General features: G+C 35.4%; 2 protein-coding genes across 3 annotated transcripts in view; one reads left to right on the top strand and one right to left on the bottom strand.

Moving 5' to 3' along the window:
* The window catches only part of LOC106051559 (cytokine-like nuclear factor N-PAC), a 35,052-nt gene that overhangs the window by 9,873 nt on the left and 9,149 nt on the right, over positions 1–16,030 (bottom strand). Inside the window, exons 10-11 of the mRNA XM_013206752.2 lie at positions 910–1,020; positions 669–770 (exon numbers count right to left, since the gene is read on the bottom strand). Of these exons, the coding sequence (XP_013062206.1) occupies positions 669–770; positions 910–1,020 (213 nt within the window). The remainder of the gene's footprint in view (positions 1–668; positions 771–909; positions 1,021–16,030) is intronic.
* LOC106051556 (immunoglobulin domain and leucine-rich repeat-containing protein 2-like) lies at positions 3,390–13,800 on the top strand. Of its 2 annotated transcripts, none has more exons than XM_013206749.2 (2): positions 3,390–3,516; positions 9,929–13,800. In XM_013206749.2, exon 2 carries the CDS (start codon positions 10,022–10,024, stop codon positions 13,025–13,027), a length of 3,006 nt encoding a protein of 1,001 aa, XP_013062203.2. In that variant the 5' UTR covers positions 3,390–3,516; positions 9,929–10,021; the 3' UTR covers positions 13,028–13,800. The 2 variants fall into 2 exon arrangements, with proteins under 2 accessions (XP_013062203.2, XP_013062202.2); XM_013206748.2 differs by lacking the exon at positions 3,390–3,516 and adding an exon at positions 7,316–7,757.

Genomic DNA, 16,030 nt, shown 5'->3' with positions numbered 1-16,030 from the left:
AAGGCATTGTCAGCTTTGATTTTTAAAAAAATGTAATAATAAGCCGAATTTTAACCAAACAAGAACTTCAAATACTTAATTTACTTCAATAGTCATTGGCATACAAATATAGATCTAAATCTATCTCGACCTCTTATATAAAAAAAACAACACAAAAGCGATATTTTGCTAGTCGATAGTAAATCTAAAAAAGCAGATCTGAATGTTATCGGCTTTTTGTTGGAAAACTACTATCTACTGTAGATGGCTCGTAAAGTTAATTTGACAGTGATTTTGTACTTAGTAAAGTATAAATAAAATGCAAAGATGAATTTATTTTCTAATACAAAATCTTAATTTTCACTTATTATCCTTATCACAACCCAAATTAGGCCCCGCGCAATCCGTTTCGCATAGGGCCCCGCAACCTGTAGGACCGGCCCTGATTAGAAGCCTAAAATTTGTAACCCTATTAAATTGATTGGAAACCTAAAATGTACAACCCTCTTAAATGAGTCCATAAAATACTAATAAAAAATTACGATGATCTGCATATTTGTAAAGGATTCAGATTTGAAACTAGCCATGGAGCGAGCTTTGTGTACTCATGTAGTTTATCTAGGCAAGTTAATGGTGCTATTATTAGGGTGAATTTCATTAGTAAGTACAGTGTCCATGTATGCACCTACATCAGCAACATCTTGAACAGTCTCTTCATCCACTGTTGACATCTCTACATAACATTTGCCTTTGGAAATACCATCCAGGACACCCATATTTCCAAACATGATCTAGAGCAGATGCAAAAAGAAAAAGTTAATAATAGGAAGAGATTTAGAAAAACGAATAATTTAAAGTGAGCTCTAAATACTACTGTTTGAACTATTCTTGTCAATCCAACTAAAAAGCCAATGTCTTTGTTTCACACACATCTCTAACTGCTGTGGAGTCGGCTACACAGGTGAAGGTAATGTCACAGGACTGCACTACATCTGCTGGGTTGTTTCCCTTGAGTGCTCCAGCCTTGACAAACTCACGGCACTGTGGAGGAAGTACATAACCAGATAAGTGAATGGACCAGATGAAGGATTTCAATCAGAATGATTGTTGGAGTGTACCTGGGAGGGGGAAGGAGGTGGATAGGCTAAATGACTAATAGCAAACCAGACATAAACTCAACTGATTTCATTTGCTATATTTATGGGGGATAAATATATGTTTAGTTTCTCTCTAGTCCTGAAAGCTATATTGAGATAATCCATCTAAAAATCAACTTAAATGACTAATAGCAAACCAGACATAAACTCAACTGATTTCATTTGCTATATTTATGGGGGATAAATATATGTTTAGTTTCTCTCTAGTCCTGAAAGCTATATTGAGATAATCCATCTAAAAATCAACTTAAATGACTAATAGCAAACCAGACCAGACACAAACTCAACTGATTTTATTTGCAACATTTACGGGTGATGAGTATACATGCTTAGTTTCTCTCTAATCCTGAAAGCCATATTGAGATAACTTTATCATGTAATAAATATCACTAATGATGCAGGAGTACACAAGTTCTGCTGAGAAATATGATCTAATTGAATATTCCATATATGTTGTGACATGATTTCGCTAGCTGCCCGCCCCCAAACAGTCACAGCTGGGGAAAAAACTGTCAACTGTCGCCAACGTGCATCTGTTCTAATAGCATTACCTCCGGCGAGCGACAGACATCTACATCGAGCGACAGACATCTACATCGAGTTCATCGGCTATGCATAAGAAAAGCTCTAACGTTAGCAAGGGACATGCGCACTGCATCGCTACAACACATACACTTGTGTTCAGCCAGACCAGTGGCGTGATTTAATGAGCAGGCCTAGCGCAGGTTTTTGTGAGACCAGTTTACACTGCTCACCAAGTCCCAATCAATAAATGGACTAGTATATTGTGGAAAGGGGGGGGGGGCGCTATAGTAAAGACATACAAGACACGCACACAGTTTCACACGTACGTAAACACACAAAATAGGCCGAGGATAAATGCTAAAACAAAATCAATCCCTAACTTCTTCCAAGTTTATGACCGAGTAAATAGTTACTCAATTGACTATGCTGGCGCCCGGATTGACTCAAGTATCGAGCCATCACGCTAAGCTATAGTGCGTAGAGCGATAGGGTAGGGCTGGGGTGGGGCAACATCAGTTTATAGAGCAATCATACAAGACTCAAATCTAAAAACCATCGCGGGTCAATAGAAAACGTCTGGGAAAAACAGTGGTTGAAAACTTGAGGTTCAAATGGACCATAATAACTAGATTATGAGTTGGCAAATACATTAACAATTAAAACATAGTGCAAAACAAATTCGGAACATTGCTATAAAAAAAAATTAAGTCAACCTAAAAGTGGCCAAAGAGTTCAATTGAGCCCATTAAGTCTTGAAGTGATCATATAACCTAACAGGAAGTCTTGAGTGTTAAGTTTATGAAATACAGAATCATGTGATTATGAAAAAAAAAAGTCTTCCTTTTCAGAATCTTATGGAATATGTGTGTTCAGGAAATGATGCAATACTTAATGGACAGGGACAAAAAGCGCGTTAGTTAATAAACAAAAGTCGTGAGAAAAAAAAAACAAAAACAAATTGTGAGACTGAAAGATGACTTCAACTATTTTCTAGTGGGTAACATTTTGTACCAAGTGAGATTAAAACCGTGTTCAATTGTTAACCTGGTTGCTGTTAGACAGTGTGCCTGTGACTTATTGATCAATTTGGTGCTAAGCATAAAACCTTTACGTTATAGAAAGAAAAAAAAAAGCCGCCCAGTAAGCTTCAATCCAAAGAGTTAAAATCGGACCAGAAAGTAAACAGTCATCTATGATGAGAATGAAAACTAACTTCTTGACAAAGCACAAACATAATGGGGTTTAGACAAGTGCTGCTCGTGACTTCCTTTTCAGGCTACTGTTGAACAGGCCGAGATCACAGACTAGACTTTTAACTAGAAACAAGGCATTTGACTTTCTTGATTGCAGTACAGTTAAACTGAGCCGATAGATGCTCCTGACTTCAAACTCGCAAAAACTAAGGAAATACATAATTAAACAAGTTATGATTTGATATGGTGATTTTCAACCAGTAGGGCTATGCCAGTTTGTAGTGGAAAGGTCTGATGATTGGGATGACAAGCATTATCTTGTGCTTTTAAAAACAGTAGATCTACTGTCTAAGTGTGTAGAGGCCTAGGGGCTGACAGGTTTTATCTCTGTTATCTAATCACATTTAAACATTTTCTCTCAAGCTTTATCTCCCATGCTCGCCCTTGGTCTACACATTGATTAGATAAATACATATTTAATAGACTAGTTTTAGTTTATCCTTCCTAAATGAGGCAAGACCTTGTACTTTGTGAAGAAGTGTGCATTCTCATTGGAGATGCCTGTTTACTTTCTAAAGACAACAAGGGAATGTACACATCTAATGAATCCAAAATGAACGATGCACTGAACTAAGCTCAGACTGGCTTTAGTTACTTAGTAGGTAAGAGACATACTCCAGCAACTTGTCTACAATACACATACAATGGTGGTGGTTGGGGGGGGGGGGGGGGACAGAGTTGAATCAAATCACTTGAAACATCACTTTGTTAGAACTCTTAATCTAAAGTGTTATCGTCAAAAAAAAAAAAAAAAAAAGAGTAAGGTCTTTGATTATGTTATTAGTACTTTGACTTGAGTAGCTAGACATACACCATTGTACAGTGATGGGACAACGAAAGCTTCCGTCCGGTCTATCTCTAGACTATATTCAAGACTCCCCAGATTAACTTTTTAATAAGAGTTGTTTTTTTTAAAGTAGGCACTATTGCGAATTAGAACCAGATTTTGTCAAACTATTATCAAAACTTGAGCAGCTGTATACATCGCATTATTTCATTTGAACATACATATACATATTACTTACACTGCTATTAAAAAAAAAAGAAAGATTATTATGGACCGTCAAAAGTTTTCCTTATATTTTTTTACCCGATCCTAAAAAAAAATGTGCTCATCCCAATGTACCGATATAAGCATCAATATCATGAATACAGAATATCGCCCATAGCACCTACCACAAACCCAGAATACCACCCATAGCAAACGCCCAGACACACAAAAGCCTACGGCATAGGCCAAAACATCTCTTGAAGATTCTCAACAGACAATATCCCAGAGTAGCGGCCTTAGCACAAGCATAGAACTATTGGTTACTTCTGTCCAATACACTCTTCCACACACACACACACACGTCCAGTGTACCCGCCCCTCACACAAATCTACGTAGATGGGAGGAAATCCCAAGAATATTACACAAGGTCTCCCAGAAAGAAATATTGATTTCTGCTGGCAGCAAACTAGACCACCTCTCTACTCACACCTGCTGCTCAGTTGTGCCAGGATCCGCTGTAAGACTATCTTTACATGACCTTTCCAACTTGCTTGAACTGCTGTGACACAATGCTTCTCTTTTGAGAAAAAAAAGGGGGGGGGGGGGGAGGGGACGCGCAATGTCAACAGTCTAATAAGCTTAGGACAACGTAATCAAGACGTGATTGCGAAGTCTAGACCGAGAACTCAAACCATACATTGCAGATGACACTGTGAAGACAAATCAAAGCATTCGAGGTGGACCAGGCGACTCCCTATCAAACATTGGTAGAAAACAAACCATCGAGTGTGTAGTTTGACGTACGCCGCATGTTGAGCAAGAAGATCTAGATGTAAAACAGACTAATTACAATGATCAAAGGTATACGAGTTTTAGATCAAACTAGGATAGAAAGTTGAATGTTAATATGACTTTTGCAGGTTTGAACAAGCCTTAAAGATGTCAGTTCATTTTCTATTTAAGGGTGGTTACTATGAGTTAGTGGCATGCAGCTACTGGCATATACAATCCTTGATATTCTTGTCTATTTAGTTCATCTACACAAGAAACTGGAATTTAACCAAAAAAAAATAATATCCAGTCCTCAATGAAGAATTATTGCTTAAAATGATTTTTGACTTTGTTCAGTCAGGTACTTCTGATATCTTCACAACTTGACTCCCGTAAAACAATCCAGAAACTTTTGGAAACTATTCAAACGTGTGTGCATCAATGAAGAAATACTTTCAAAACTAAAAACTACAAGTCTTGCTTTTACAATTCCATTCCATGACACTACTTAGAGGCACAGAGGACTTTATACGGTGACACTTTCGTCCGTTTCACTTTAAGCAATGAATTAATTTCAAACATTCTGAAAGGGTAGGCAACTTTAAAATGGTGATAACTGTTCACCCCCCCCCTCGACACATGTATGATACATCACATAATTATCTCAATGTTGCTTTGCTCGACCTGATGTACTGAGACCTGTCCATGAGCGGGCATCGCTCTCTGTGTTGTGTAAACTACTCACGTTAGCCGACAGGGAGGCCAGGTGACAAGAGCACCAACAGACGATCTAAAGCAAACAAAGAGGTGAGCTGTGCTGAAAACAAAGAGGTGAGCTGTGCTGAAAACAAAGAGAGATTTGTTTTTCCGTCTCCAAGCTATTAATAGAATAACGTTACAGCGCTATCGAAACAGGGAAATGATTTGGGAAGTTTGATGATTAATATCCTTAGACAATTTCTATTCACCTTGTTCGCTGATTACTTCTATAGTTCCAAAATACAGTGTTTCTGAACCAATGGCAGTGTCCAGCCATCTTTTCGCACGCAGGGCATTAATGGTCTGAGAGAAGATTTTAGATTCTAACGGGTACTGAGGAGAATGTGAACAACTCTTGTACATTTGCAACAAATACAAAATGGTCTTTTAAAACCTGTTCACTACAATTATGTCCCTTTGTCTTTGTGCGTGATAAAAGTTGCTATCTTCTGGTCCAATGACCTTTGCCCTATGTTTCTCCAGCCTCGTGTAATGTCAACTTCGTGTGGACGTGGATTTACTCAAGTCACGGGTGCGGGACTGTTGAGTGTAATTAATTCTACAAGGAAACATTTCACATGAAAAAGAGTACAGAGCCTAAGCTGCTTTCCATTATGTTTGCTGCCCAAGGTTTTCAACTGTCATCACCTATAGATGTCAGCTATTTGAGGTGATAGGACAATACAGCACAAACAACAAATACACTGGTAATGTGGCGGTAACATCTAATAATGGTCCATCTGAATCAGCAAGTACTCAACTCAAGTCAACTTCTTAGATTTACATCGGCTGAATAACAATGTATGCAAGACTTCCTCTTGCGCACATCCGGTCAATCAATCACAAGACGGACACAGACATCGAATTTGATCGTCTGAGTATTTGTAAAAAAAAGGGGGGGATATATACAGATTTGATATTAGATTCTTTTTTTTTTTTTTTTGTGTTAGTCGTGCAAGCTGTCTGGACAACTGAAAAGAATAGATCGGTCTCGATATCCTGCTAAGAACAGTTGCTGACCGCAGGTTACACGAAGAGCCAAGCCATAAGGCGAAAGTCAAGGGACATATGAGATGAGAGAGAGATGATAATACAACAGAAGCTACTCAGCTTTTATTTTCTTTACCAAATGTCAAAAGAAAAGTTCACGTTTTTTGTTTCAATGGTAACGTTTCTATTATTTGTACATTTACTATCATTGACTCGACATGAAAAACAACACTTTGAAACAAGCTATCAGACATGAATAACTTCAGAATAGGCCAATTACTGCTCTCAGTATTAAAAATAGTCAAAACTGCAAATATTAGAAATTCACTGGAGTAGTCAGACTATCCACACTTAGCCATCCAAGGCATATATGGTGTGGAATAGGTCTGGATAGTTTTTTTGTTTTTTTTTCAAATATGCACAAAGTACTGACAAATGTAAATATAAGAGTTTGTGTAGTTGGATATTTTTAGTTAGCAATAGTTAGCTACAGCCCTTGTAGTAAAAAACCTGGATGCCCACAGGAACTAAACACTGGTGACTTCTAAGAAACTTTTTCTTCTTTGAAATGACGTTAGAACACTTTAAGTGCACTTCCCACTGGCATTTTATTGAGCCATTAAAAACTCAAGGCTACAATAACTAAATCCCAAATACAATCCTTAAGATACTGGATCATAAACAGTGTACACGTTTGTAACGCTGAATAAGGCTCCACCAAATCGCTATGTGATCTCACATAAGTGGATATATACAAGACCTACTATACAAGATGAACTGACTATGAACGGGGGAGGGGGGGGATGATAAGCCATACACCATTACCCAATTATTATGTACTTTGCTGGGGTTTCAAATCTCAGGTGTCTCTGACATACAGGTTGTTGCCACGAGACAACACAATAAGTAACTTCACTGGTGTAGGACGAAATGTGAGACAAATAATACATGTTGGCTTTAGTTGGGTGGTGGATAGCATCACGGTGGCGGGGGGAGGAGAAGACAGGCAAGGCTGGCTACTTGGTGGAGAGAAAAACAAGCCAAGACAAAGACCGCCATAAACTAAAATTTAAAAAGAAAAAAATCTGTAAGGGAAAAAAATTAGCACACAAAGACGAAGGTGGCCCAGAATCCGCGCTGCGAGAATGGAGGGCAGATGAGTCGAATTGTGTGTAACACAGACCGAGACGGGCTGGCGTGTTCCATCTCTTCTGTGCATCGAGCTGATGAACAACACGGCTGTGTACTTGGACGGTTACAACATTTTGTTGTGGTTTAGTTTTGTGCTATTAGGCCTGTGCTGCTAGGAAAGGATCAAAGTGCTAAAGCAGGTTAGTTCTATAGCAAGGCTGAAAGCAACAATTCATTGTGAATTCGTTTAAGCATAGAGTATGATAGAGATTGGAGCGGGTTATTGACAAAAATAGCTAGACTCAATGATCTAGCAAAGCAGACTCCATTAGTTTCTTTAGATTGAGTCACCAAAGAACATTAAGCAAAAATAAATTTTAAGATTCTGTGTCCGTAGAAGAATTGGAATCTAGAACTAGAATTGAGGATATTAGTTTAGGTGACCAGATATCGGTATATAACATTTTCAGACTTTAGACATCTCTAGATCTAGTATAGTATGTATGTAATACAGTTATATTTCACAGTAGATCTATATCATGCTAAAGTGCAAAAATAAAAATAATATAATCAACATAATTCAATTCTTTTTATAATAATATTAAACTCTAGACAGTCTAGATCTAGAATATTCTAGAATTAAATATCTAAATCTAGATTACTTTTAATATCATCTAACATCTAGTTTCTTGTCAGATTGTTTTCAATTGAAATCTTAAATCTATTATATAAATAAAGTAGAGCAAAATTGGATTTTGGAACAAATAATATTCAGCACTGACCATTCATTTTATGAACTTGCCAAGTGTATGTCATTTAAATATTCTTTCCACCCAGAAAAATGTCAGTTGTTAAGAGTAACAAAAAAACTAAAACAAATTAATTCCACTTATCTTATTCATGGCAAACCAGTAACACAGACTAAAAACGCAAAATACCTAGGTGTTATAATAAATGAAATCCACATATTGATGAAACTACAAAAAAATCTAACAAAGCATTAGGATTTATTAAAAGAAATTTCTATAAATCAAATAAGAATATAATGTTATTTAACCTTGGTTAGGCCAATAATAGAATATGCATCCTCCGTTTGGGACCCCTCAACTCAAGAAAACATTAAGAAACTGGAACAGACACAAAATAGAGCAGTGAGATTCATAACAAACGAATATTCACATTTGACTAGAGTAACACCTTTAGTAAAATCACTAAATTTAGAAAGCCTTCAGGACAGAAGGCTCAAAAGTAAAGTAGCAATCATACATAAAACACTGAACCATAATTTTCAAATACAAAAACAAAATTTAATAAAATACTCTGAAAGACACAAAGATAAAGGCACATTCCTCATCCCATATGCTAGGACAAATTTGTACAAATACTCCTTCTTCCCTAGTGCTATTGGAGCATGGAATGGGTTGCCTGAGCTAGCCAGGAAAACCAGTGACTTGGCAGAATTTAAGTCATTGGTTAATATGCATGACTTTTTTGAAGTAAGGTCTGTATTATATAAGATAAGATAAAGCCATCATTGCAAATACAGACCTATCATACAGCCACTCATTTAGTAGGATACATATATGAAGCTGGTTAGTGATGGTATACAAGTTGATAAATATATATATATATAATATATGGCATATATATATATATATATAATATGCAACACTAGAATGACAATCTTTCCTGAATTTTAAAAATGGATTATAACATATAAATGCATTGTTTTTGGTGACCAAGTCTAATTTTCAACAGATTTTAGGCCTTTTTCTTTTTATTATGAATATAAGCAATACTCATAATTATAATATTTTCTATGAATATATTCAACTATTCTTTAAAGAAAAAATGATTAAAAAAAAACTCTTAGGTAGTCTGCTGATTTATTTTTCTACGACTATAAACATATTACACTAAATGAAAAATACCTGAAAATATTCTGTTGAAGATATAAATACATTCTAGTTCTCTAACCCAATATAAATAAATTTCTTTTTATACTTTGGCTACAGTGGGGAAAACTATAGTTTGACCATTACAATTGTTCAAAGAGCTAGTAATTCTTTTCCCAGCAATCTATATCAACTGTCAAATTTCTAGGAAAATATTCAAGCTCTAAAGTGTGACTGGAATAGATGTATGTGATAAATAGAACATAAAATCATAAATCTGACTTCTATTATAGTGATTTTATACATTGGAACCACTTAATTGCACAGGTGCTGTGTTTTGCAATTAGGTGAATGCTTTGTGGTAAATGTGTATAGACTGAATAAAGACTGACTTGATTTAGTAATAATTTATACAGGTAGAACTGTTTGTTAATTAAATTTTCACAAGCACATAATGAAGTTAACTATCTTTTCAGGATGCTAAGCATGTCTGACAGTGTACCAGGCCAAATCTGATGAAAACAGAAACTTGTAAAGCACTATCAAGAGAGAGGTTTGACAAGTGAGAGATGGGAGAAACCAGTAGTGCTTGGTCATCTAAAAGAGCAGCTTTTTTTCTGAACATCTTCACTACTGAGCCAATTCAACTTTTCACACAGAAATGTCCACCTAGCACATCTCTGCGGTCAGTAAAAAGATGGGTCAAGCTCATTTTCAAGCAAATTTCCATTTCAGCTCTTAGTTCACTGGAACTGTGGCCTGTCTCTTTGACAAAGATACTCGTTGTATTGTTGGTCTTCTGTATATGTCAGACTTCCGCAGCATCCAATAAGTTGCAATGTCCAGATCTGTGCACTTGCTTCAGTGCAGATTCCATTTCACCAAGCTCTGGTGCCTTAATGTCAGTTGATTGCTCAGGCCTAGGTTTTTCTCAAGTGGTCTTTAAGTACATGTTGACTTCCAATAGTTCTATTGGCATTACAGATGACAATATTACTTTAAACTTAGATGACCAGCTTAAAATAAATAAAACTGATCAAGCAAACAATACATTAATTATCCAGGGTCAACCTTTTGATTCCTTTAACTCAAATCATAATCAACTAGACACTACAAGCTTTCCGTCAAATGAGGTGCAAGTGTTTGATATGTCCAATAATAAACTTCAGTGTTTGACAGCAGAAATGTTCCCACAGCTTGGCAGCTTGGATTATCTCAACGCAAGCCACAACAGCATTTATCATATTGAGAATACAACCTTCACTGGCATGGTCAGTTTAAAGCTGCTTGATCTCAGTCACAATAACATTAATACATCTGTCTGGGACAGCTTACACATTCTCAGTAGATTAAGCCAATTGCTTTTAAATAACAATCACATGCAGTTCCAGGCCAATTCCACTTTAGTGTTATCTTTCAATCATTTGACCACTCTGGATATATCTAACAACCCTTTGATGGAGCTACCTTTGGACTTCTTTCAACATTTGCCTTTCATGCACTCTTTAAATTTGGCCAACTGTTCCCTACAAGAATTGAGTGCCCATTTGTTTAAGAATATGAAACACTTGGAGAAACTTAATCTCAATTCAAATAGCATTAGAATCCTGTCCCAACCACTATTTCAGGAAACATCATTGAAGTGGTTATCTATTTCTTCAATGCCTAACCTGACCACTCTGTCTCATGTAACTTTCCATGGATTATCCCAATTGGAATACCTTAATTTAAGTAACAATCCTAACTTTCACTGGATTCAACCAGATCTTTTTACACCTCTTAAAGAATTAAAAATATTGGATCTATCTCATTCAGGTATCAAATATTTATCTGAAATAACTTTTGTGAACAATGTAAATCTCATGAAGGTCTTTCTCAACAACAACCCATTTCACTGTTCTTGTGTCAATGCTTGGCTGGCAAAGGAAGTACATGAAGACCATTCTAAATTTGTGAACATTTCTTTATTAGAATGTATTAATTTTGAGGATAAAACTAAATCCTCTGTCGCTAAAGCAGACTTTCAATGCTATGAAGTAAAGGTTCACAATATGACTTCTAGAGTGTCTGTTCCACTTGGATCCAGGATGTTACTTGAATGCAAGTATGACTCAGATGAAGCAGCTGTTATAAAATGGACAACTCCATCAGGGGCTGTCTATTACCATCATCATTTTTACACTAATGCCAGCCAGCATATGCTGTCCCCACAGGATGTGCAGCCAGAGTCTGAGTTCCACATTGGCCACTACTGGCATGACAGTAGCTCTTATCATTCTGAGTTATCCTCCAAGAGCAACAGGGTCATGATATTATCTGATGGCTCCTTGTACATTGACTACATGATGAGGTCTGACCCTGGGCCCTACACATGCCAAGTCAGCAACCAATTCTACAACCAAACAACATCCATCAAAATTTATATAGCTTGCAAGCTTTCAGGTGAGGTCAAAATCTTTGCTATAGTAGTTGGTCTACTCTGTGCACTGGCATTTTTCACTCTTAATGTCATTTATGTAATAATATCATGGACAGCTAGGCGCCTTGTCAACAAACGAAGAAGAGAAATTATAAGACAGATGCTGGAGAATCTAAACGCTTATAAAACAACCCAAATAACTCGAATTCATGAAAACTATACACATCAGCTAACCCGCGTGAGGAACCAGTATCATATTCAGCGAGATAAGCTTCATCGCAATTATACTTCACAAGTTGCTAGGGTGAAGCGAGGGTGCTCTAACCAAGTAGAAAAAGTCAGGGACAATTACAACTCAAAACTGCATCATCTCAGAGAGTATTCCACCAACCAAATAATACAGATTAGAGAACGTGCTAATAATCAGATAGTACGAATTCGAGACTATGGCTCATCTCAATTAGATAAACTTAGGGAGACCTACAAACTACAACAGCAGCATGTTCTAAAGCTTTTGGATACAATGAACTTAGACAACTGCCGTCATGTGGTAGAAACAGAATGTATGCGCGCAGAGAGTATGATGTATGATATAGACCTATTGGGAGAAGAAGACCGTACAGATTCTCCTCTCTCAGAGTATACAACAGCAGCCAGTAGTCCTGCCACAAGCCTGGAAGAGAAAAGTGATGTTGGCTTGAGCAGCACCATGGAAGTAGATCTTGGAAACAACAGAGACTATAGCACTAGTTCCAGTGACCAGGACATTATCATTGAGATGCAGACTAGAGTGGACCTGGAGCCTACTTTGAGTCTGAACATTGCAGACAGGTGGCAATATGACCCTGAACTTGAAGAAAGACATGAGTATAGCATGAAAGTCCTGAGTCAGTCAGAATCTGGCAATGAAAGATGTCTGCTAGAACTTGAGAGTGAGACAAGTGTTCTCCCTGAACAAGACATTGAGGGCATGCTGAAGGCAGTCAAACAGAAACATGATGACAATGAAAGTCAATGGGAAGGATCCTATGTCACTCCTGATTCATCTCCAGTGAAATACTGTCCAATTAGTCAAACTTTCAACTATAAACTAAAACATCTAGCAGGGAAAGAAAGTCAAGAAAAAATTCATGACAATTCAGAGACTGATATTTGATGGTGATTTTGAGATTATGTTAAATTGATTTTGAGATTATGTTAATTTTTCTCATGAAACTATGTGCACAAATAACTTCACACTTAGAAGATTTTAGAGTTATTTTTCAAAGTAAGTTTTTCATGAATAGTATATAGACAGAATATGTTCAACATCTTTTCTTTATTTAAAACTCACACACACTAATCCAATGTTCTTTCATCTTGACACTTTCCCCTAATCATTGTATAAATTATTTGCATTCATGGCCTGCACTTCCAGACTTTCTATTTCCATGCAGATATTCATCTGCTCAATTTATTTATGTAAATCATGCAAGTTAACTATTCCAGACATTTACTAGTGTGAAAGAGATTATATATTCTGTATCCTACCACCCCTTTATGTGCAATATTTTAACCAAGATGTTACTAGGATTACCATACATCTTTCATGTTCTTAGGTTACATAAAAAGATGTAATAAAATATAATGGCAGACTGTCTTATTAAGCACTTGAGAATTTAATAAGCCAATGAAAAAGAAAAAAAAATCAGTTTTGGTTTGTGTAAAGAATATTAAGTGCTGCATTTTACTTATTGCTATGTCTCAGGATGTATGAAAATGTATTCAAGAAACAATGATATTACAAGTAAACTGGATGCCAGACAAATTGTGACAACAGAGTAAAGATTGTTTGTTTCACAAGTTATTGTTCATTTCAGGGACAGGTTACTTTTTCTTTTCTTTTAATGTATGAACCAAATAGAATGAATAAATTATTTATTAAACCATTGTATTGTTTTTCTTGCTATAGAGGATGTACATTCTAAAGAGATCAAAATACATCAGCAAGAAAAAAGTTAAAGTATCATGATAGCAAGCCAAAACTGTATGAGAGAACTGCCAATTTTTTTACTAGCTAGGTAATAGGTCTATATTTTATTTCAATTGTATATATGAACAGCCCCAGTTTTACAGTAATAATCATTAAAAAAAAAAACCTCTTATAAATGTGCTATTTTTTATAAAGACTTTAAAAAAGTAATGGGGAAAAAAAAAGGGGGGGGGGGGTATGAATATGAAAAACAACCAAGGGTTTTAAGTACCAAAAAAAACAACACAGGTAGAGCTGAACTGCTCTCTTTATTATTTCTAACTAACTAATCTGGGATACCAAACTCATCAAATGGCATGTCATGTTACAAACTGATAAATGGGTAAACTATCTCAATGTAAACTATCTCAATTATCACTGTTGTCAAGGTACATTGCTAGTGGAAATAGGATATAAAATCATGTACCTTGTTATATTTAGAGGGAAACTGATAATGAAGGTTTCAAGGTAGAGATTAGACAGAAGGTTACCAGTAAGCAGGGGACAGCATATTTTCTTTGTATAGAATAAACTTTTGATTTATGAGTTTGGACAAAGAATGTATTGAAGAATTATGTGGATGTCAGACAGCATATATTATAGTATATTATACATTATAGTAAATTAACTCTATGATATCATAATACTGGCCTCTTTTTTGGTCCAAATTGAAAAAAGACAACACAGTAATAGACTATGACAAGTTATTATCAAGAATTGTCTAAAGTAATTTTTGTGTAAAGTTAAGTATCCCAAATAGACTCCTTCACTATTTCATCAAGGCTTGATATTTGGTTTAGAAATACCTGTATTTGACATGTGAGAACACATGACCAGTTGACACAATGTGCATCATATTAACATCATACTCTTGAAACTCAAAATATTTATTTAAAAACTGCAATCACTCCTGCTATTTACTATACTCTCTACTTGGTACAAATATTTAAACCGGTGTAAAATGTAAATAGATTTTTTTTACTATATCAACACATTTCCAAGAAATTCACACTCATTTTGAGTATAAAAGCTACAGAGTATGCATAACCAGAACAAATAAATATTTTTTAAAACAATTCTACCTCTGCTCATATCATTAGAAACAGAATATATGTATGCAAGAAATTAGCTGAGAGGGTCAGACATTTGATAATGTAAAGAAGGAAAAATGTATCACACTAATCATTAGTTGTGTCATATATATATCATTATTTTATATTGATAATTTATACAAAACATGGGAGAAATATGTTAGAATAAATTATAAAAGAAGTTTACTTATTTAAGTGCCATAGAGATATCAAGATACAAGGTTTGTTTCATTTCCTTGGAATTGTTTCTTTTATCAAAAGATATATAACATATGGTGAACAGTTTTTTTTTTAAAGCTTGAGAGTGGAGTTGTGTTAGTGAAGTACCTAAAGAATAGAAGTCTTTATCAGATCCTCTTCCATACACAAAAGAAAATAAAAAAAATTATGTTTATTAAAACATATTTTAAGTATTTTTTTTACTGTTTTATTTCTGGATAGTCTTATAAAAGAGGATCGAAAAACCACACGCACAACACCTCATTTAAATGAACTATTAAAACAAAAAAGTCTCAGCAAAGTCAGGAAAAATCTTAGAAGACAACTCCCAACTCCATTATAACTTTCAAGTCATTGTGAAGTGAACAGCTTCTGTCCATCAAGACTAGAACCAAATGGTGCAAAACTCTTTTGTTCCTTACTCAGACTATCATATATCAACGCTACTTGTTTACTAGGGAATGTGAAAAGGATCAAGACGCCTGTGTTTAGTGACTCAATGAATTTCTGTTCTATTTATGTGGAATGTTTTTGATTGAGAAAAGAGTCCTTGTAATCACAGAACATTTCCAACAAGCATCAATAAAGCAATCTTAGATGACAAAATATACTTTCTATGAAATATTTTTAAAAGATGTAGATTGTCGTTTTTTTTTTATAAATATTAAAAATAAATAAATGTAGAACAATTATGATTGTCAGCATGAATAATTTTTATATTATAATATGATAATAAAGGTAGCACAGTCAGTCTTTGAAAAATTAAATGGTGATAAAAGTGTCTCATAATAATAATAAAAAAAAAGAAGACCTAAAATGAAAGAAAAAAGAATAAAAG

Source organism: Biomphalaria glabrata, chromosome 8, assembly GCF_947242115.1.
Source record: "Biomphalaria glabrata chromosome 8, xgBioGlab47.1, whole genome shotgun sequence".
NCBI classification, from domain to species: domain Eukaryota; kingdom Metazoa; phylum Mollusca; class Gastropoda; family Planorbidae; genus Biomphalaria; species Biomphalaria glabrata.
This window is presented reverse-complemented; position numbering and strand designations above follow the sequence as displayed.